At 34.4% G+C, this 22,771-nt stretch overlaps 1 protein-coding gene and 1 non-coding gene across 2 annotated transcripts; both read left to right on the top strand.

Moving 5' to 3' along the window:
- The first annotated feature begins 317 nt into the window (after positions 1-317).
- LOC107804385 (UDP-galactose/UDP-glucose transporter 5B) lies at positions 318-8,667 on the top strand. Its single transcript, XM_075249242.1, has 12 exons — positions 318-463; positions 594-730; positions 3,066-3,179; positions 3,383-3,475; positions 3,663-3,728; positions 4,671-4,769; positions 5,740-5,819; positions 6,707-6,819; positions 7,539-7,627; positions 7,769-7,855; positions 7,951-8,019; positions 8,123-8,667. Exons 2-12 carry the CDS (start codon positions 626-628, stop codon positions 8,234-8,236), a joined length of 1,029 nt encoding a protein of 342 aa, XP_075105343.1. The 5' UTR covers positions 318-463; positions 594-625; the 3' UTR covers positions 8,237-8,667.
- Positions 8,668-16,720: 8,053 nt separating this feature from the next.
- On the top strand, positions 16,721-16,792 carry TRNAH-GUG (transfer RNA histidin (anticodon GUG)). The gene has a single exon. It is a non-coding gene; the product is annotated as a tRNA-His (tRNA).
- Positions 16,793-22,771: the final 5,979 nt, after the last annotated feature.

Genomic DNA, 22,771 nt, shown 5'->3' on the forward strand with positions numbered 1-22,771 from the left:
TATCATTTTTATCCTTAGACTGCTATTACTATTTATCTTGGATTATTATTACTTGCTATCAATACATTATCCATCTTTTCATTTGCTATCTTGGTTCTAATTTTCTAAATATCTTGTATTGTTATTATTTTTTTAGTTTCTTTCATCTTTTTCTTTAGCTGAAAAACAACCTTTTTGTCTTTCTAAGGTAGACATAAGCTCTTACTGCAGTTACAGCTACTATTACCGAGTGGGTCCTCTCAATCTGACGTGTCCTCACACCCTTAGTAATTACCTAAAACAATAAAAAGATATTAAAAAAAGAAACATAAAAAAGAGGAAAGCGGTGAAAGCATAAAACCGCCGGCGAAAACACTAAAACGGGTCTTTTCCCTCAGTCTAAAAAGCTCACTCTCCCGGAGTTAAATCACCGGCCATCTGCAGAACTGGACTCCGGCGACCGTCCGTACATTTCTCAGCCGTGGTGAGCTGGTCATTTCACTTTCCTCATTTATCCCTTTGTACATTTCTATAACGTAAAATAAACACACACACCCACATATTAATATATGTGTGTGTGTATTTATGAGATGTTTTTGTGTGTTGTATTGTAGACAGAGGTGGCGGCGGGTATATTGGATGGGATATGACGGAGCCACCATCGCCGCCGTTGAAGGACAACAAGGTGCTCAAAGGAGTTTTTGCAGTGGGTGGAATCTTGTCTACTCTCGTCATCTACGGAATCTTACAGGCATGTTGCTTTAGATCATGATCTCACTATATATTGATGTGATTAAAAAAGCATAATCAACACAGACACACATAAAAGATGTGTATATGTTTCAATTTTAGTGATGGTGTTTGACTGAATACGGAGTTTGAGATGTTCATTTTGACTAGTATATTATATTAGTGATATTGAAAGAAAATAGCAAAATGATGGCTGCAAAGCAGTGGGGGAGCAAGGAATTTATATGCCAGAGAATGTCATAGTTCGGATTTGAAGTTGTGACTTAAAGCAACTTCTGAACCCCTCTACCGCTACTATAAAAATATTCCCTTGATAAATTCAACAGTTTATATATAACCAAAGATTTTTATTTTACCTTATTTGCACTGGATAATTTTCCAACGATGGGATTCAATTGAACCCCTTCCCTCTTTCCAGCTCTGCGCTGTTGCAAATTCAGATTGATATGGAAATATCACATTGACTTTTACAATCTGATTTTTAATTCGAATTAGTAGAAGTTGTGAAAGTTTGATCGAAAAAGACTGGTGCAAACATGCTGGGACGTTCTAATATGGAAAGAATGTCATATAAATTGAAACAAGTCAGTATGATTGAGCTACTTCACTTTGTTCGTCTGCGCATATAGGATTTTGTATGTATGGCATCGGTCAGCTTTCTCATTTAATTGAGTGGACAGAGAAAATATTGCACATCGGACATGCTCCTTTTGGGAGTTTTGCTTGAATAATGCTATTGAAATGTATGAAGTGTGAAGAATAACTCAAAGAGCGAGGGTTATTCTCTCTTCGAACAGTCCATAGATGACGAGGATGGAACTGTTTCGGGGGGGGGGGGTCCTTGCTCTTCAGCATTTCTGTTACAATCATAGTGTTTGGCATGACATGAATGGGGAATAGCTATGAGATCTATTTGTGAACAGTCAATTTACGTATGGTGTAATGACTTTTCAAAACATAGCGAGCAGCTACAAATGTGTATGCTCCTCTACAAGGAAAAAAGGAGCCTATGGAGGAGAAGAATAGAGCATAATATTGTATTTAACAAGCCATAAAACAAAAAATTATGTATAAAGAAAAACTACAAAATTTAGGATTGTTCTTTTATTGTTAAATAGTCTACATTCACTTATTCTCTGTAGCAGTTGTCATTTCTGCAAAAAAAAATTCTGTGCCCATGTCCTAAGTTTAAGGGCTTAGGCAAATCAAACTCCTTAATATGCGCCCTAACTGACAATCTACCCGAGTCTATGTAACATAGGCATCATTTAGTTACGGTGGGAGCCAATGTGTGGAATTATATATACACACACACACAAACATATACAGTGGCGTACGCATGATATTTCATAAGCGGTGTCATAATTTGAAGAAGTGGACTAATGAATAAATCACTATAATAATAAGCGGTATTATTTTTTATATTTATCCATAATATTTGTATTTTTTCTTATACATATCTAGTAAAAAATTTCGACGAAGAGGTCCCTGAGTCCTAGAGATCAAAATAGAAAACACCTATGTGTGTGTGTGTGTGTGTGTGTGTGTAGAGAGAGAGAGAGAGAGAGAGAGAGAGAGAGAGAGAGAGAGAGAGAGAGAGAGAGAAGTAAGAAGATTCTTTGTATTATGCATAAAGTGACTCTTTATGTTGCATGTTTCTCACTGAAACTGTATCGGACTATTCAGACACCAGTTAACGCAAATCTTTTTTTGTGATATAGCATATCTTGGTGAGATATATTTCTCTCAACACCTATGAGGTCGAACTCGTCTTCAACTACATCACGAATATACATTTTCTATTAGTTAATTAAGAATCTATAGCGATGAAGTCCTACTTTAAGTTCTTAGACATCCTGGCGTGCTGGTTTATAACTAAAGGATTGGTGCTTCCTTCAGTTACAGAAATCTGTTGAATAAGGGGTTTCTCTTTTCCATGACATCCTTTTTGTTTTGTGGATTCTTATTAAAAGTGACTGCTACTGAATAATTATGACCCCTCTCGGCTCTGTGATTTATGTATGAACTCTTTATGTTCTCAATTGATTCTCATGTAAATTCTGCTACATTTCTTTCTTTTGAAGCTTCCAATTCCTTGATAGAAAGGGGATCTTCTCCATTTAACATAAGTCATTTATCGTTGCGTTTGCACTTTCTTTCTTTAGCTGCATACTCCAGAGACACGGGATAAAAGTATATCAGTATTCATGCCCTGTTCAACTGCTCCTTTGATTTTATTTTAAATCCTATATTCGTTGAGCAACACTTTTTATGTTTACTTTGGATATTGTGTGCTTCTTATTTCCTTGACATGATGATGGAATTTGTACTTGCAGGAAAAGATCATGAGAGTGCCCTATGGCCCAAATAAAGACTATTTTATATACTCATTATTTCTTGTCTTTTGCAATCGGATTACCACATCTGCAGTCTCTGCTGGAGTTTTACTGGTAATAGAACACTTCCAGGCTATAAGGTCAAAAGACTTATTCATCTAATACTGCAACTATACCCTAACATGATTCTAATCACTTGACTTCTGAGAGCCTCTTGACGAGGCAGAGAACGAAGTCTTCAGTATTGGATGTGATTCTTAGGAATTTTGCCACACACTACACTAAGCATTTACCTCCAGTTCTTCTCTGATTTGCAGGCAAGTAAGAAGGCATTGGACCCAGTAGCTCCAATCCATAAGTATTGTATTGTTTCCATGTCTAACATCCTCACAACAACTTGTCAGTACGAGGCAAGTTTTATCTTCTTCCTTATGATTACATGAAGTAATAGACAAAGGAGAACAAAGATAGTAAGCCTTAACAAAGAAGATTGAAAAACAAACACAAATAAGATTGGAACAAAAAGGTTGTTGAAATTTTGGTAGTTGTCAAGTTACAACTAACAAATACTGACAGTTTTAATTAATTCTTGCACAGGCTCTCAAATATGTCAGCTTTCCAGTTCAAACTCTGGCAAAATGTGCCAAAATGATACCTGTAATGGTAAGTTAACTTGCTGTAGACTGTTGTAATTGCTGGAAAAGGAAGCACATAGAATTCCTCTGGGTGAGACTGATGTAGAATATTTCTATTCAGTTTCTATAACATTTTTTGTTCGAGTGTTGGCATTGCTGTTTCGAGGCTTCTAGCTATGATGTTTTGTTCCTCAAATTCATCACGTCCGTGATAATTATATCCGTCTACTTTGAATTCTTCACATTTCGAATAATTTTTCCTCGAAATTTGTCCATCCTTATAAAAATATAACTGGTAGAAGCACTAAAACTAAGGGTCGGTTGATTGGGGAACATGTTTTATCTAGTGATTATAAATGACGGGATTATAATACATGGATTAAATAATGAGGGTATTATTTAGTGAACTTCACTTTTAGTAGATGTTTTGTTCATTGGACTAAAAATGAGATATACAGGGTATAATACAAAACTTGTGTTTGGTTTAAACTAGATAAATTGGGATAAACTTTTTTCCCAATTTTAACCTTGTCTTTCTTAAATGTTTTTGGAGAAGGGCAAATGTGTCATTTTTTTAATCCTAGGATTATTAATCTCGAGATTGTTATCCCATATAGAGTGTGGTATGAATAATCCCGGGATTGCAATATCCGGAATCAGAAATGGTACCAAACATGGGATACAATAGTCCTATATTTTTTCCGAGATTATAATCCCTTATCGCTCCAACCAAATGACCCCTAAAGTTATAAGGTATTTTCTAGGTTTTCTTTTGGTTATTTTGGCACATAGTATATCAATAAAGAAACACCTCATTCGCTGAAGCTGCTAAAAGTAACCTATTTTTCTGTATAATTTAGCCTTTTTTCATCTTGTAGTTTTATATTGTCTCTCCTACAATGTTCTGTTTATACAAATTACACTATTGAGTTATGCTTCCCATTTTATTTTTCCTTTTCTGTTCATGCAGATCTGGGGCACTATCATCATGCAAAAGAAGTACAAAGGACAGGACTATTTCTTTGCATTCATAGTCACACTTGGCTGTTCATTATTTATTCTGTATCCGGTAATAACTAATGTCCTCTTTTCATTTACGTCTTGTGTTCTCCAAATTGCCATTAAACCAAATTATAACAAGAATTGTTTTCACAATGTATTTTCGTGTATCTTTCAAAAATCATGTGCTTTTGTTAACCACTTAACCTTTTGTAGTAGCCATGATTCATCAGGAAAGGAAGTTATCTAGAAAGACCTACAATCTCAGGAATCCCTATAGATTTAGGGGAGGATAGAATACGCAAGATCCATATAGGCGATACCAACTATTTGGATCAAGACTTAATCATGAAAGCAAGCTTACAATAGGTTCAATTTTTGCTTGGAGTCCTTTTAATCTTGTTAGACATTCATATGTCAGCAGAAAATATAAAGAACCGCTAATACAAGACCAATCTAAATCATTAAATATTGGAGAAATGGTTTCAGATGGAGCAAAACGGATAGTGAGATTGTTATGAGTTATGGCCAATCCTAACTAGCTTGGGATTGAGGCTTAATAGTTATTGTACTGGATCACTAACTACAGAGAGATATGACAACATACACATCCAATGGACAGATATAACGGCCTAAATAAGGTACGAGTACTGAATGGGAGATTACGGGGTTGAAGTTCCTATACTCTTTATTTTTTTTTTGCGGGAGGGGGGGGGGGGGGGGGGAAGACATCAACGTTTTTAGGCAGCTTGTACTGCAATTTCCTGTAACTTTCATGCTGACCTGAAACACGAGAATGAATATTTTACTGATTCCGTATCTTTGGATTTAACTAGAATTGCGTGACGCTAATGTTGTTTACCTGTGAGGACTGTCTTTTGAAGTCAGTTATTTACAGAATTTACTAGCACTAAACAGGATTATGTACTTCTGATTTTCCAATCTAATACCGGCTTACTAACAAAATTATTGTTTCTGCTACTTGTACTTGTGTTTGGGTTGTCTAGTAAAAGTTTTTTACAGTTTGTTTTTGGTTCTAGGCAGAAGGTGATATTAGCCCTTACAGTAGAGGAAGGGAAAGCACCATTTGGGGAGTTTCTCTTATGATGGGTTATCTTGGGTATGAGTTGACATTATCCAATATTTTAAACCTTTGGTTGTTATATTAATGAAATGTTAAGTTAAACAGCTGGATTTGCTTAAAGTTGACACTTTCTTGAGAATGTGTTCTAGAGATCTAAAAAACTAATTTTCAAGCTTTCTATACTGTACCTTGTACTTTAACGATGTTGTTTAGCATTAAATGTTTCTATAATATTCTCTCTTTTCCAGTTTTCCTTCCTTGATATACTGTCTTTCACCTTATTCTGTAAGATTTATTGTTAGATATCGAACTCCGAATGCTCTATGATTGGAAACTGCTATCGATCCAAAGTTGGAAGAAGATCACAATGTGCTTTGTACTAACCTTTTGAATGATTAACATGTTATATGTAGAACTCATATTTTGTTAGCTTTACGGTGTACAAAATCTATGTTACTTGGCATATTTACCAGATTCTCAAATTTTAATCCATCTGTTTTGCTCTCCCAATAAATTCTTACAATTCCGTTTGCCTGATGCTATTGCTCAACTAGCTCTTTTAATTGGTTCATAGCTATACTAAGATAATACCTGAGTCAAAGGAAAGATATCAAAAAACTTCACCACCACTAGCAGATACAAAATTTTAACCTAAGAAGCAAATATGCCCGTATCTGATTTTCTCTTTCATTTGTTTTTGTTTATATGACCACTTTGTTCTAAGAGAACATGTGCTTACCAGGGAGAATTTGAGTATTAGCTCCTGTAACATTCACACGGATATGTTGTTGCGTCTTTTTTGCCCCTTGAGATCTCCACCTGTTTAGATGAGTAAAAGGAGCAATGTGGTTATCACCTATTAAAATTGAATATTAATTTGCTAGCCTCTGAAACAAGGCTTTAATAAGCATTTGATCTCACAGGTTTGATGGATTTACGAGCACGTTCCAGGATAAACTTTTTAAAGGCTATGACATGGGAATACACACTCAGATATTCTACACAACTGTCTGTTCTTGTCTTCTTAGTTTCACTGGTAAGATCTACTTTATTGCAGTTGGGAAACAGGTCTCTGTTTGAGTAAATATTAAGGAATTCAATCTACATCTCTAAAAAGATAATACGCCGGACAAGCTGCTGAATACTTCTCTAAAGTTAACTATTCTGTTGTTTTCCATTTCTTCTTGCTAAGCTTGTCATCTCCAATAATTTCCATGGTTTATTGGGAGGACTCATAGTTCTTGTGCTCTATATATTTGTTGATAGCTTTTAATTGATTCTATTAAATGTCTCAATTGCTGAATTGCAAATTTCAAACAACAGCTTATGAGTAAGAAGACTTAGTTTTCCAAGCTTCAGCGTGTTTGTCCTTGAATTGCTTTTCAGTTTAGGTTTGACTATTCATAGCACTACACACTAATCAATTTTCCTCAATGTTCTGAATAATATCCTCGCTGTGTACTGCATATTATTTGACCTTTCTGTTAGATGATTCTGGATGAAACTCTAGCCAAACATCTGCATTCACAAGTACAGAAATTCTTGAAAGCTAGTTAAGAGCTTAAGATCCAATGATATCGCTGCAACTCCTAGTGAGTTATCATTTTTTCTTAGGATCGGTATGTGGTTGAATGACATAGCTTTAAATGTTTATAAGGTGATGTTGGGTGCCCCAAGTTTGTATTAAAAGCTTTTTTTCTGGTTTATTTCCAATGACTATATATGACTAGATTTTGCTTTTTATTTCCCATTTAGGTCTAATCATGCAAGGCAATCTTCTCATGGCAATTGATTTTGTATCTCGCCATCATGATTGTTTCTTTGACATTGCTCTGCTTTCGACTGTAAGTTGTTTTGAAATATGAAAATCCTGATTTGCTTAAATAGAGATTTTCTGTTCTTGCTTAACAAGTGCTTGGCCAAATTGTGTAGAACTCGTTTCGTTCATTAAAAATGTAACTATTCGTTTGGATTTCTTTTTGCAGGTAGCAACAGCTAGTCAATTCTTTATCTCGTACACAATCCGCACATTTGGTGCTCTAACCTTTGCCACCATAATGACCACAAGACAGGTAATAAGAAATAGTTTGAGGGTTTGAAAAGGAATGATACTCACCACTTGGTGGACATGTGCCTAACTTGATATTGGTGCTGAATTTCATTTTAGTTGGTGAGCATTTTGCTGTCTTGCTTGTGGTTTGCTCATCCCCTCAGCTGGGAGCAATGCGTAGGAGCTGTAAGCATTAACTTATTTCTCTCTTGGCTTTGAAAGCTGAAAACTTTCATTTTTTGTTTTCTTTGGAGAAAAAGTTGTTTCACATTTGATTTAATTTTTTCAGGTTATTGTCTTTGGGGCCCTTTATGCGAGAAGCTTTTTAAATAATAAAAAGAAACCATTAACATTGGACAACACGGAAAATAGAGCTTCAAGTCCACCAAAAGGGAATCCATAACACGTCCTTGAAGTATTCTGACCCTTGCAGTAACTGATTTGAAGTAGCTCTCTGCAACTTAAGCTGCTTTGAGATGAACTAACTGAAGATGGAATAGATAGGAATTTTATTTTGGGTTATTCTGCGCGGAAGGCATGCGGTCCGCACTTGCGTGCTCATTCATAACAACCTGCGTCTTATGATTTGATATACATTTGAAAGAAACTTGAAGAACCTGCCTCAGATATTCGCTCTTGTTGAATTACACCCTCATAAGTTATAGAAGCTAACTGAAATTAGTCCTTCCAACTCTCTCTGTATTGACCTCAACAACCCCCCCCCCCCCCCCACACACACACACACATATGGTGCTTTAGAAGGGTTTAGTTTGGGTAGAAGAAACTATAGACTTTATCTGTTAAACAAGTTTTAAGTTGTGACCGCTTTCTGTATATCTGGACGTCTTCAGCTTGTGGCTTTCTGTGGGATAATTTCTTATAGATTATTGACATGTAACTTTTATGCAGGACGTACCAAAACAAATATCTTGAATTAGCTTACGAAAATTGAAGGATATAAGCTTGAATGTTTGAAACTACTGTAGCATGCTAGCAGGGAAAATGACAGAATTTATTATCGTTTTGGGTTCTGAAAAAACTGATATGGGAAAATATTTTGTGGGTGAGATTAATGCGTCTGAACTTAACGAGGAAAAAATGTCTGGTATTTTGTCCGACACTGGAAAATCTATATGTAAATAGTCAAGGTGTTTGATAACATGGAAGGGGGAACCTGTTCTTGATGATTTAAGTACATAGGACAGAACCGCATTGTTGGAGTACTAGGTAGACAATTTTATTCCTTCATCTTAAGGAAGAGAGCATTCCTGCTCTAAGTAAATGGATGAAGAAAGCAAAATTAACGTTCCACGAATTAAAAAAAAGTTAGTGGGTTATCTCTTCTCATCTATTTAATAGTGATATAGTCAAACTTTTCTATAACAGTATCCCTATATAACAATCATTCACTATAAAAATCAAGTTTTCTTTATAACCGATTTTTTAAGTTATATTTTACCTCTTTATAACAGCTTTTTACCTATAACAACAACAATCGTATTTATAACAGAACACTCTTTGTAAAATTATCCCTCTATAACATCTATATAAAATCTTTAAGTTTACTAATAATAATTCTAAAAACACAATCTTTTCCGTTGAACAAAGTTCTATCTTGCATAAGACATAAGATTTGAATATTTGCACATGATATATTTTTTATTGGATACCTTTTTGCTGAAAATTTGGACACGAATCTTCGCCAATTCATGCATTATATCGGTAGTAAGAGAATGAAATTTATGAAACAACTACAATTATAAAAAAATTTCATCAATTTTGAAAGAGTTTATTTTCCTAGTAGCTTTAAAATGTGTGCCTTACAACTAAAATCTTTGTACGTTTAATTAATGAATTTATTAATAATATATTAGCTTTTTTCAATGTATATCTAGTGAAATATGCATATCTTTCAAGATTTTAAATTTGAAGAATTTTCTTATCTTTATATGTAACATTAAAAATAATAATTAATTTTTGGATAAGTTTTATTTATAACAGCCAAAAAATAATTAAACATAAAATATTGTTACAGGTGTATAACAGTCATTTGTTATAAAAATAAAAAAATCTCGAAACAACGTAGCTGTTATATAAAGGTTTTAGTGTACTTGATATTTGTGGTAATGGAAAGTAGTTAGGAGTCCATCACCAATAGAACTTGGTCTTTGACCAATCCAGCGGTGCTAACATATTGGAAGTATCTAGCAGTGGTAGCATATTGCAAGTAAATGTAGTATAAGTTTCAGCAACGTGTTAGTTTTCCCCTAGGTACTTCAATTTAGCATGAATAATGCCCCCTTGAGCATTTTTAACAATAAAAGCGTTCCCCTTGGACTAAGATTTCCCCTTGAAGTACCATTTATTTTCCATTTTTGCCACCATTTACATGTTTCTGTTATTATCCAGTCTTCTAGCCTTGGAAGGATTAGTTTGATTTACAACCGTTAATTGAAAATTCAATTAGTTATAGTGTCAGAATTAATTAAAATTTGGCCATTTTTCATGCAAAAATAAATTCTGGACAAAAATGTCCTTAGTTAAAATCCGAAAAATTTCCAGCATAATATGTTAGAGTTCGAATTCTTTACATATGAAATTTCAGCGTAACGTGCTGGAATTCATAAGGTGTTGGAATTCCAACATAATATGCTGGAGTCTTATACGCAGTAATTTCATAATCCAACATATTATGCTGAATTTTTCTGTATTTCAGCTAAGGGTATTCTTGTCCAAATTTCGTCTCCATATTAAATAACAGATATTTTTTAATTATTTATAAATAGTGGCTATATTTTAATTACTAGTCTGAAAACTGGGAAGCCCACGCTATGTTGACTTTAAAACGTCTCATTAAGGTCTAAGTATTGCTTAGTGCATAGCGGGAGCTTAGTCCACCTAGCTGTTCTTTTTAAGGTCTAAATATTGCTCACTTCTCAGCGCAAGTATACTCAATATCTTTATTTTACCGATGTGAAATTTACCTAAGTATTGATAGTTTCATCCACATAACACCCCCTCCTGGTCGTCTAAGAAGAATTAAGCTAAATAATCGCCTACCTAACTACTTAAATTAAAAATATTCGGAGGATGATATATATTATTGTGTATACTCAGTATATAATCTATATATACTTGCTAAAAAAATCAGTGAATACATCTAGTTACTTGTATAAAGATCACCGGAGTTAGAGGTAATCGTACACTAGTCGATGGGATTGAACAGTAAAAAATTTCACGAGGAGCACTATTTGGTCGCCCATAATTAATTTGTACCAACTTTAAAAAAAAAATTATCTGACACCTAGTAAGATAACTTCAGACAAGCTGCTTCTTCTCTACTCCTCCTCCTCCTATTAGTTGCTGTAAATATAGAGGTGACAGTGAATTCATATGGTATTTGTGAATAGGTTTTTAGGTGTTTTAATGGTAGTAAGTTGCTATGTCACTTCTTATTTTGCTAATGCTTTGCGTTTCTTCTCCTTCTTTTTCTTAGTTACAAAATGGATTTGTTATATTTATTATTATTTTGATAAATTGATGATGAGATTTTGATCATGCCTAACTATGCCTTATAAAAATGACTAAGCGGTCGTTGTAAATATAATCCGGTTTACAAGTCCGGAGTCGAATCCCACAGAAAACTAAGGCTTAGCCACAGTTGTTCAATATCGCTAAGAAACACAAGTCCAAATAATTTCCTAATTATAAAGATTATAAAGTTTATTTTTATCTAATTAACTAACAAATACTAGAAAGCAGTAAAACTATCAATTAACAAGGATAAGGATTGGAGACAAGATTACGGAGATCAAGAGTTATGATTTCCCCTATTGTCGGAATCCTTTCCGTTACGTTTCTATAAATTTGCCTAAGTCTTCTCTACTGATCATGAGCACTCTGACTGTCGTAGCTCTCTCTTTAGTAATTATCACAATTTACTAGATATTCTCCCGAATTACGCTAGCTGGCATTAAGTACGACTCACTCGGATCGCACCAAGGTTTCGTTATCCCTAATCCCACATTTAAACCCTCCGTATTGATCCCTCATATACGTTAGGAGTGATGTTGTTCAACAACTACCTAAATATGCATTCTCTCCCGAGTAATACACACTAAATAGGCACAATCGATTAAGAGCTCTTCAACCAACCACAATAATAACGCAGTTGAACAAATAGAGAAAATACTACGGCAAAACTATATTAATGTAACAAGAAAATCATCCTTCAAGAGGTTCCATCATAACCCTAGATAACAAATTAATTAGCTATTCATAATAGTATGCGAAACTACAATACTAGAATTCATAACCAATTATGAATGTAGGAAGAAGGAAGTGAGAAACTCGTAGAAGAATCCTCCGCCTTGCTCCTAGTGTATTCTTGCCTCCTTAGGTTGAATCTCCGGTCTAATGTCGGTCTCTCCTAAAAAATGGCATTTTTAGGTCTATTTATATGTGTAGGAAAAGATCTAAACATGTAGGCCAAGTCCTAGTCAAACCATGAGACAAAATAAGCCTTCAAAACTCGAACTGGATCTCGCTCTAGGTCTGGCGTCGCTAGCCTCAGCCTAGCTTTTGCCTTGCAGTACTAGCCTAATGCCAACCTCAGCCTGGCCTTTGGCTGGCCTCGCCAGGTCTCTCCTTTTCACTGTTCTCGAGTCCACTTTCAACGTTTAAGTATCCTTTTTTCTCTACTTTCATCTCCAATTCACCTACACATAAAATAAACTCCATTACGCGCAAATAAAGTGTAATTTATTATTAAAGCATATAAAATGCAAGACAAATAATGTACGAAACAATGGAATTATAGCCACACATCAATAAGACATACTTAAACATTGCTCGTCCTCGATCAATCAAATTACACTTATAGATACAACCTTGAGCACTATTGAGATACACCACACCAATGACCATAGTTTATCACACCAATTAAACTCTAGCATATGCAATCATATACACTTTCCTTTTCTTATGCCATACTTCACGAATATTCACAACAAAGGCAACATGCTCCTAACAATCCTGGCCTTAAAAACCAACTCAATGTCACAATGCACTCATGGCTTGAACACCCAACATCATAGAGAGGAGTCTAATAATGTTACTTATCCCTCGTGAAAACCATGTGCCCTCACCACAAGAATAAGAGAGTAAGTTGAATCCACATATTCAAATCAAATGCTTAAATATATTTTAAGGACTCATATATATATCAAAGAATATCACTCACTCTCACAAAAGGAGTCACATGCATGCAATTGATACTATAGGCTTGCCCTTAATGCAAAATCTCTACTAATGTAAGCTCGCTCGATCTAAGGTCAATTAGGACTTTTTAATGGTTGTAATGTGGGGTAAGGGACGGGAAGGATATATTTAGGAATAGTGGCTAACCCTCCTAAGCACTTTAACACATCATATAATAATCTTTAAGCGCAAATTCTTCAATCCCCTTCAATTTCACAAACAAAATCATCCCTAACAACAAACCCTTATTTTTTAAGCACTACTTTAATTCATACCCACTAGCACGAACAAGACAACAATTTATTAATCTCTATTTTTCTTTTTCTTTTTTTTCCAGATTTTTCTCTTTTTTTTCTTTGGTGTTTTCGCTAGTGATGTATTACTTTACAGAACAAGTGCACATTTCTTCCTTTCATTGGTTCCACTCAAAAGCCACCCCACACTTAGTTTCTTCTTACTTCTTTTAGCGCTTATTTCACAATTAACGTGTTTTAAGAGGTAAAAGGATAAAAAAATATCAATTAAGAACAAAAAGGGTATAGGCTTGTAATGTAGGTGCTAAATAAAAGTCTATAGGCTCAAAAGGGTTAGCTAGGGAGAAATTTTATTTATGATAGCGATAACGCTCGAAAAGACATCAAAGAAAGCCTAAAATTATTTTTCACACCGAGCTTCACCTAAAATTTCGCTTCAACTCACATGCCAGGCAAATTCTGGACACAAGTACAATACATGAACTATACAAAATCTCACCACACGTGGCACATGATTCTTTAAGGACGATCTCATTCCGATTCTCAAACTAATGCAAATATTCACAGAGCCACAAGATATTAAGCATTAAGCACAAAGTGAACCTAAGTCAAGAAAATGAGACGTCGGCGTCACAAAACATGCTATCCAAATAACCAAGGCATCATAAGCAATTTTAGCTCATAGGGAAGATACTACACATGCCAAAACCTAAATATGCTACTATCAAACAAGCCAAGGGCGCCTAGGAATCTCATCTTTCTTCCTCCATTTATTTCCTAATTCTAATCTACTCTAAAAATAAAAAAAAAAATAAAAGGAAAAACTACTACCCGGTTCAAGCAAAATCCTTGAAAAAGAACCACGACACAAAGAAAAACCAAGGGGGTATTACTACACTACCTACCAAGAATTTTTTTTAGACTTAAATCCCTCAGAAAAATTGTCTAATAGATCCATCGTAAGGCAAAGTCGAATCATTTAAAAAAAAAGCATTATCCAATTAAACTAACACATCTAAAGTAGCATAGAAAGTCACCAAGACAATCTCCTCACCACACACTTAAAATTGTGCATTGTTCCCAATGTACACCATACTAATAAGAGGGTAAAAAAAACTCTCTGGTAGGCCAAAGGCCGAGGCACTAGCAGCTCATACGGTACTCAGACTTCTCCCAGACTTGGTCCTTTGTGCGGGTACCTAACATTTCGTTCCAACCATCTGGTTTGCTGTTGCATCATTCCAATAACTTTTCTTTCCATGCTCCTAGAAAATTAAAAATCGACACTACAAAAATAATACAATTAAAAAAATAATAGAAAAATAAATAAAAGAAAGCAAATAAAGTTGGGTTGCCTCCCAACAAGCGCTTGATTTAACGTCGCAGCACGACACGAATCACTTTCTGCCTCCACTTTGAACTTATGAATTGGACCCAAAGTTTTGATTCTGCTCTATGATTATGCTCCTGGGATGGTAGAACGAATCTGAATAGTCCAATAAAATAATGTAGTATTCTGCACTTCTTGGCCTTTAGATGAGGTGTGTAATCCCGACTTTCTGGCAAGAAACTTCCAGAATGTAGGCATCTTGTTCTTTATCCCTTGACTCCTCAAGTGGCCCGGACGACTCTATTTCCATATCATCATCCAAACACAATGTGAAAAAATTCTTGGAGTGTAGACCAATCCGCTCAACTACATAAATAATAGGATTGTCAACATCCTCAACATCAATGACACTAGAGTCAACTAAATATGTATCATCAATATCCTTGGTTGACTCTAGCATCTCTTCTACAACATTGACTCCAGCTCACTAATGACATGACCTTAGATAGAATTGTTTGAAGGGCGAGCATTAAGGTCGTAGGGCAGTAGGTATTAGAGCGTTTTTCTTCCCTGTTGAGGGTGTTATGCTAGTTTGTAGTATCTTGCTTTACTTGTTGTGTTTGTATTGTTTATCCTGCTCCGATTGCCTAGAACCTTTCTATTGTTCTGATTATTATATTATATTTTCTATTTATTTCTCCGATTCTTAGGTTGATGGCACTGTCTTTCTGACGTATTGTGTTTGTTGTTGTTCCATAACCTCTTTTTCATCTCCGGGTAGGGGTAACACTACCCCAGACCCTACACATGGGATTATACTGAGTTGTTGTTGTTGTTTGAAGTTTACCCTACATAACTTCAGGAGTGATTGTCTGAAGTTTGTATGGGCCGGGGGAGAAATTCAGACAGAAATATTACCCGAAACTTGTAACTTCGCGTTAGAAGTTTGCACTGTCACGAGGAGAACTTTAGACGCGAAAACCACCAGAATTTCTTACTTCAGATGCAAAATTTTGGAACTACAGTCGCAACATCTGAAGTGTTTTCCAAAGTGGGTAAAGTTTCAAATTTTTGAGCAACCAATTTAAGCCCACTCCACCGTAGGTGGCATAAGGTTGGCAATTTTCTTATTTTGTTATCGTCGGGTTAACATTATAGCAATTGCATGTTTTCTTTTATGTCTGATAATCCAAAGCTACCAGCATCATTATTGAGGAGAAAATCTTATAGATGACTCGAAGTAATACTGCCTCCGAGTTAATTACCTTCATATTCCACAAATTTCATATTAGTTGATAATTGTTTTGGCCATGCAAAACCTCATAGCACCGATTGAAAAATGCATCCAAACCATTTTAGCCACTGGTACCGAAAGAAGAAGTGTTCCATGAGTCATTGTCTCTAACCTAGGAGCAGGGGCGGCAAAACGGTCGGATCGGGTCGAATATGAGCGGGTTAAACGGGTAATTTAAAAACGGATAAATTATCCGACCCGACCCGTATTTGAAACGGATAAAAACGGGTTTATTCAGTGGATAATATGGATATCCATATTATCCATGGCTTCTTAAATATGATCACTTATGAGAGAATTCCTAGTCTTCCAAATTTGAGGAACTCCAATTTGAGGCTTTGCAAATGTAAAAGTTGAACACATTAGTTATCCATTTTGTTAATCATTTTCTAAGTGGACAATATAATTATTTATCCATATTTGACCCATTTTTAAATGATTCATTATCCAACCCATTTTTTAATGGATAATATGGATTGATAACTGTTTTTTTTAACCATTTTGCCACCTCTACCTTGGAGATCAACAACACCAATACCAATTATAGCATGAAGCAATGGCAAATTCCTTGGCTTGTGAATTGTGAAATGTGAAATATCATCTGATGGTCTAACCTATATGTAAATGAGTTGATTTATTATGATCTCTACCTGCATAATAGGTATATTATTTTTATCCATTCATTGTAAGGTATGTGTAAACGATAGTGTGTTTGATATATATAATATATTGGAGGTCATTTAACATCAAGTGGCTGTAGTTTAGTGGTGAGAATTCCACGTTGTGGCCGTGGAGACCTGGGCTCGAATCCCAGCAGCCACAGAATATTGGATTTTTGCTCTCCACCTTTTCAGTTTGGGCTTCTCTTTGCACCTTCATTTTGGGTTTCATGCTACATTAGTTAGGTCACTAATTTGGGCCTCTGAATCACGCAATCTGAGTACTCTTTACGTGGGTTAATCCATGTTGCATCCAAAGAAATAGCCATTTACACGTTAATAGTAGAGAAAACTATTCTGTTTGGCCTTTTAGCCTAAAAATGGTAAAAATAGCACGGGTTAGCCAGTTTTCGGATTAGTCATTCAAAAATAATCAGTATTTGCAAAGTCATTAAAAAATAATCACTTTTTCCTGCAACACAGAAAGTTCCAGTATAATATACTAGAGATCGGTGCACCTATGTACTAACTTCCAGCATTTTCAACACGCGGAAAGTTCCAGTATATTATACTGGAATTCCTTCCAGTATCATATATTGGAGTTTTAGTATATTATACTGGAGTACTTTTTTGGATTTTGAACAGTATTTTCCTTCAAATTTATCTTTACATGAAAATGGCTAAATTTCGATTACTTTTGAAACTGCAGCTATTTTTGAATGATCACTTATAAATCTGACTATTTTTGAATTTCTCCCACAAAAATGCTACTAATATTATCTAATTTATAAAATCTTATCAATATTACCCAAATACTATCAGTATTAGCCCTAAATTCCTTTCTTATTATACAAAATCACCTATGTGCTATGCTAACCGGTAGACACCCTTAATTTGCCAACACCTTAAAATTCTCTCGATTAGCCTTGAAATCCAACAATGCTTCATGGCGTCTTTGAATTACTTGTTCTTCACATCACATTTGAGTTGTTTGGTATGCTTTTGCAAATAAGATAATTGATGATGAACTACACTCCCAAAAATTAAATTGACAATAATTTTAGTAAGATTTGAACAATTACAAACTAATGAAATTATGGCCATTGAAACTCGCTTGATCTTGAGTTTAAAATTTTGGGTTTTCAAAATTAGAATTTATTTTAAGTGGATATTATTGGAATAGGTTGGGTATATTTCAAGGAGTTAGAATCTCAATTTTGGGACGATTTGATGGAGATTTAAATTGAAATTTGAGCCAAATTCGAAGTAGAGATGAACATGGAAGAAGATGAGATATTTTTTTCATTATGTACCTCTCGCGTATCATTTGTGTATCTCATATGTATTAAATATGTATCCCTTGTGTATTCCCTTGATATCCATGTATATAAATGTGTGAGACAAAAGTGAGATAACATTTTGATGTGTCGTAGAAAAAAAAAATTAAACTCAATTTGAACTACGAATTTTTACTCCAAACAACTCTAAATCACTACTAATCTTCCGCACTAATCTTCCTCAAATTTTATATATCACGTAATTTATGTATTTTCACCGCATTTTAATCATACCCAACAGGGGTAGATCTGTTCTGATTAAGCATGTTCTTTTTGCTCTCCTAGTTCACTTACTAGATGCTATTTATTCACCAAAAGGAGTATTAATTCAAAATCATGAGAAGATGATAACAAGGTTTTTATGGGTAGGTCAGCTAAGAAGAGAAAATTTTCACTGTAATGTGAGATTCAAAAAGAAATTAGAGAAGGTAAATAAGTAGAAGATGGTATTATTAGAGGTATCATTGGCTCCCTAATATTGGAACAATCAGTTTTCCAATTGCACTAGGTATGGGCGGATCTAGGATTTTTGAAATATGGGTGCACCACCGATAGAAAGAAGGAAAAAAAAGTTTTAAATGGGAATTTACCCTTGATCCTTCGGATAAATAACTACGCACTGAACCAAGTGCACCATTTTAGTTTTTTTGGAGGACAGGTGCCAACAAGTAATATTAGATCAATTCTATAAAATATAGGAATTTTTTCATTCCTATGCAATATTTGAAACCTTATTACGAAAAATGTTCATGTTTTGGTATTTACCCGACCAAAACATATTTTAGTTACAAAATATATACAATCCACCTTAAAAAACTCCCAATCCATTATTATGCCTTCAATCAAGGAATTTAATTACAACCTTTTCCTTTTCCTTATTTTTCTGCAATCATCGGCAGACTCTTCTCTGCAATCTTCACCTTCTTCTTTGCTTTATGCTAGCCATACTCATAATCACTTTCAGGGTTTCAATAATTCAGTTATGATTGGACTTAGTGTAAATTTGTATAATAAAGGCGCAATGTTTTACTCCAATGTTTTCATCTAAAACTTCAATGCTTTTAAGTAATCACTTATTTACCAAATTGAGATGCTAACTCCAATGTTTTACTCTGGAGCAGGGAGCTCCGTTGACGGAATAGAGAATTCATATAACTTTCATACATTATTCCTACACAGTTAAATACAATTACAACATCATACAATTTAAATAAAATTTTTATATAAATTTATACAATATGTCTTTTGCATATTTTGTATATGATTTATACATAGTAAAAATAAATTTCATACAACTAATTATATATTCTACAACTTATCTACATTTTCATATATTATTTCTACCCAGTTATATACAACTACAATATCATACCACTTAAATATAATTTTATACAAATTTTATTGTGTATATTTTGTATATGATTTATACATAGTAAAAAAAATTTCATACAACTAATTATATATTATACAACTTATCTATAACTTTTATATATTTCTACACAGTTATATACAATTATAATATCATACAACTTAAATACAATTTTTATACAATATTGTTCAACTTTCATATAATATTTAAATTAAAAAATATATATAAACAACAGAATATAATTTTTCTACAATTTTACTACAATTTTAGTACAATTTCGTAAATATAATGTTCATCATGTCTCCTCCTCCTCCTCCTCCTCCTCCTCCTCTTCTTCTTCTTCTTCTTCTTCTTTCAATATGAAATTCAACCAAAATCAAGTCTAATCTTCACCGAAACACCCTTAAAATTGAGACTAAACTTCAAACCATATACCCAATTGTTTGCAACAACACCCAATCAAAATAAATAATGATTTTTCAAAACCCAAATTCGAATTCAAAGCTTTAATGCTTTTTAATGGCTGTCAATGTTGGAATTGCTGCTCTCTTTTCCTTTGCTTTACATTACTGAAATTAGGGATTGAGAGATAGAGAGAGACGTAGAGAGAATTCCCAATTCTTTGCAACGACACCCAATTCAAACAAATAATTTTTTTTGGGGTGAATTCTCTAAGAAAACACCTAAATCAAATGTAAGAATATCGGTTCCTTTGCGTTTTTTAGGGCTGTTCTTTGAAGCTATTTTCTTTTTCATTGAAAATCAAGCTAAGTACAAACGTTAATGGAAGTGACTTTTTGAAGAAGAGAGTAAAAATTTAGAATGCTTATGGAAGAAGAGAGGAAATAGGGGTTAATGGAGGGATTCTGAATTTTGTGAAGAGAAAATCGTGGGTGAGTGCAAGATACGTGGGAGGTGGGATGTGGAGAGAGAAACGTGGGGGGAGTGGAAAATACGTTAGAGTGATTTTAGGACACTAATTATTATCATTAATTTCCTTAAAATGTACATAAATGGTAATTGGGTATATAATATGTAATTATAGTAAAACTTAAGTAGGGAGAGTAATATAGTTTCATATAATGTATATAAATGTAAAAATCTCTAAAATATATACGTAAATTAGTTAGTTTGACGGAAAGATCATGGGTTCACATTCATTATTAACAAAGCATTAAATCCGCCCCCGGGGACTAGCAATTGGGCTGAAGCTTCAGCTCTTTTTTTCTTTTTGGCATTAAATGGTGTTTGGAAAATAATTTTGGATCCATTATAGCTGAAAGCACCGGGCTGCCCCCCTTTTTTTTAATAGCTGAAAGCAACTCCAAAATACTAGTTGATTGGGTCAATGGAAACAACATTACTCCCCAGAGGATCATGAAAGAAGTTGGAGAATTACAGAACATAGGAGCAAACATTATCAATAGCATTTCCTTCATCTCTCAGTCGTAGCTTCCTCTATCCTTCAAGTTGTAACATGGATTTCAGAATATAGTTTCGGTTCCCCAAAAAACTTTATACTCTTTTGTTGAAAATGAATATAAATGCTTATTTGGCTTTTAAAAAAAACTATACCCATCGAAAAATATTCGTTTTTTCTAGGTTTTTGTTTTTTAATTTTATAAATTATTGATAATAGATTTTGACTCCAAACCGGTCCAACTTATCTCCAAATTTTCTCAAATTTTATAGATTGCCTCATCTATGTTGTTTCAACTAATTCCAACCACCTATTGGAAAAATTCTTTTCTGTCGAGGATTTTTGAATGTTATATATTATTGGTAACTTTCTTTGGCTATTTTGATTGCATAACTTACTGGCTAATTGTTGATAAGTAGTATCTATTCGTGGTTTATTTTTGTAGCTCTCTTAATATTTAATATATTTTACATAATCATTCTCCATTACCCTATTACATTGTTGTTGCTATATATTGTTTGTTGCTTTATTTTTACTGTTTGTTAAGCCGAGGGTCAATCGAAAACAACCTCTCTACTTTTATAGGATAGGAATAAGGTTCGGATATACACTACCCTTCCCAGATACTACTTATGAAACTAGGTTTTTCCTTTTTATTTTTGTTGTTATACCCCTTCTCATGAAAAGCTAAAAATTATTTTATTTGATGCCCTTGGTTTCAATTGAAGTAAAACATGGGCAAATTGATACTTTTGTACAACTATAAAATTTGGACAAAAATACTTCATCTAAAACACGGAGAAAAACTCCAGCATATTCACGAGTTCTCGAGTAATTGCTTTGAAGTTGAAACTGTGTCTATCATTGTTCAAACAACTCTCCAAAATTGTCGGTGGAGCTGAAGATCATTTTAAGTATATTTCCACGTTGTCCTTTGTTAACTAAGTACATGTGTGCCACTTGACAACTCGCTCACGATCTTGCACAACTTGCTTACGTTCTTGCTATGCCAAGTCAATCTTACTACACTCAAGATTGCTAAGAGAATATTAGAAAGAACACAAGATAATTTGTTAAAGGAAGCTTTGTATTAGAGAGAACTTGAATTGTTTGCTTGGTGAATTACAAATGAATGACCCCCTTTATATACTAGTCTCTTAGGGGATAATATGTAAATATTAATTGTTATACAAGTCTTTAAATTTACAAGATAATGACTTTCTCTAGAACTCTCTACAAACCTAGAAGATTCCAAGGACTTTCCCAGCAAATCCAAAGGGATTTAGGGTCTTCATAAGGAAATGTTCATACTTCTCTACAATCTTCTTACAAATGCTAGCCTTCCTCCTATGTAAGCTTCCACATGATATTAATATATGCAAATGACACCTATGTGGCATGATGACATGGTAGGTCGTCACACTCTGCCCAACTAATGTTGCGATGACCGTAGTGCAATGTTGCTGCATAAATTCTCGGATCTTATCTTTGAATTTTCATAAGTCTTCATACCGTTCTCACGTGGCCTTTTCTAGTAATTTCCCCTTCCAATGGATGGGGAACATAGCAGTGGTATTCTACCCTTATTTTTCCCAGGCCTGGTAATCAATGATAATCTCAATCTCCCGATCATGCGAGGCAGTAATAGTAATAGGCGCTCGACTTGATTGACCCTACTTGGATCATCCTTGTCTTCATGATATGCCTTAAGCATGTTGGCATGGTAGATATTAAGTTACGATGGCATTTCATTTGTATGAGATATTACCTATCTTGGTGATGATCTTAAATGGCCCCTCATACTTTCGAATCAGATTCTGATGCATGCCCCATAGTGCCTTGAACTGTCTCGAGTTACACTTCACCATGACCATGTCCCCAAATCTATAGTTTGTTGGACTCTACTTACGGTCTGCAAACTTCTTTATCTTCTTAGCTGACTTGACCAAGTAGGACTTAGCAATGTCAAGCTACTCCTCCCATACCTTATCCATATGATAAGCCCCCAAACTTTTC

Source organism: Nicotiana tabacum, chromosome 3, assembly GCF_000715075.1.
Source record: "Nicotiana tabacum cultivar K326 chromosome 3, ASM71507v2, whole genome shotgun sequence".
Classification (NCBI taxonomy): Eukaryota; Viridiplantae; Streptophyta; class Magnoliopsida; order Solanales; family Solanaceae; genus Nicotiana; species Nicotiana tabacum.

What these genes read in the sequence shown, in the direction of transcription:
- LOC107804385 (XM_075249242.1), top strand. Translation starts at nt 626, where the DNA reads ATGACGGAGCCACCATCGCCGCCGTTGAAGGACAACAAGGTGCTCAAA. An exon ending in TCTCTGCTGGAGTTTTACTG is followed by an intron (nt 3,180 to 3,382) that starts GTAATAGAACAC and finishes TCTGATTTGCAG; the next exon opens with GCAAGTAAGAAGGCATTGGA. An exon ending in CATTATTTATTCTGTATCCG is followed by an intron (nt 4,770 to 5,739) that starts GTAATAACTAAT and finishes TTTTGGTTCTAG; the next exon opens with GCAGAAGGTGATATTAGCCC.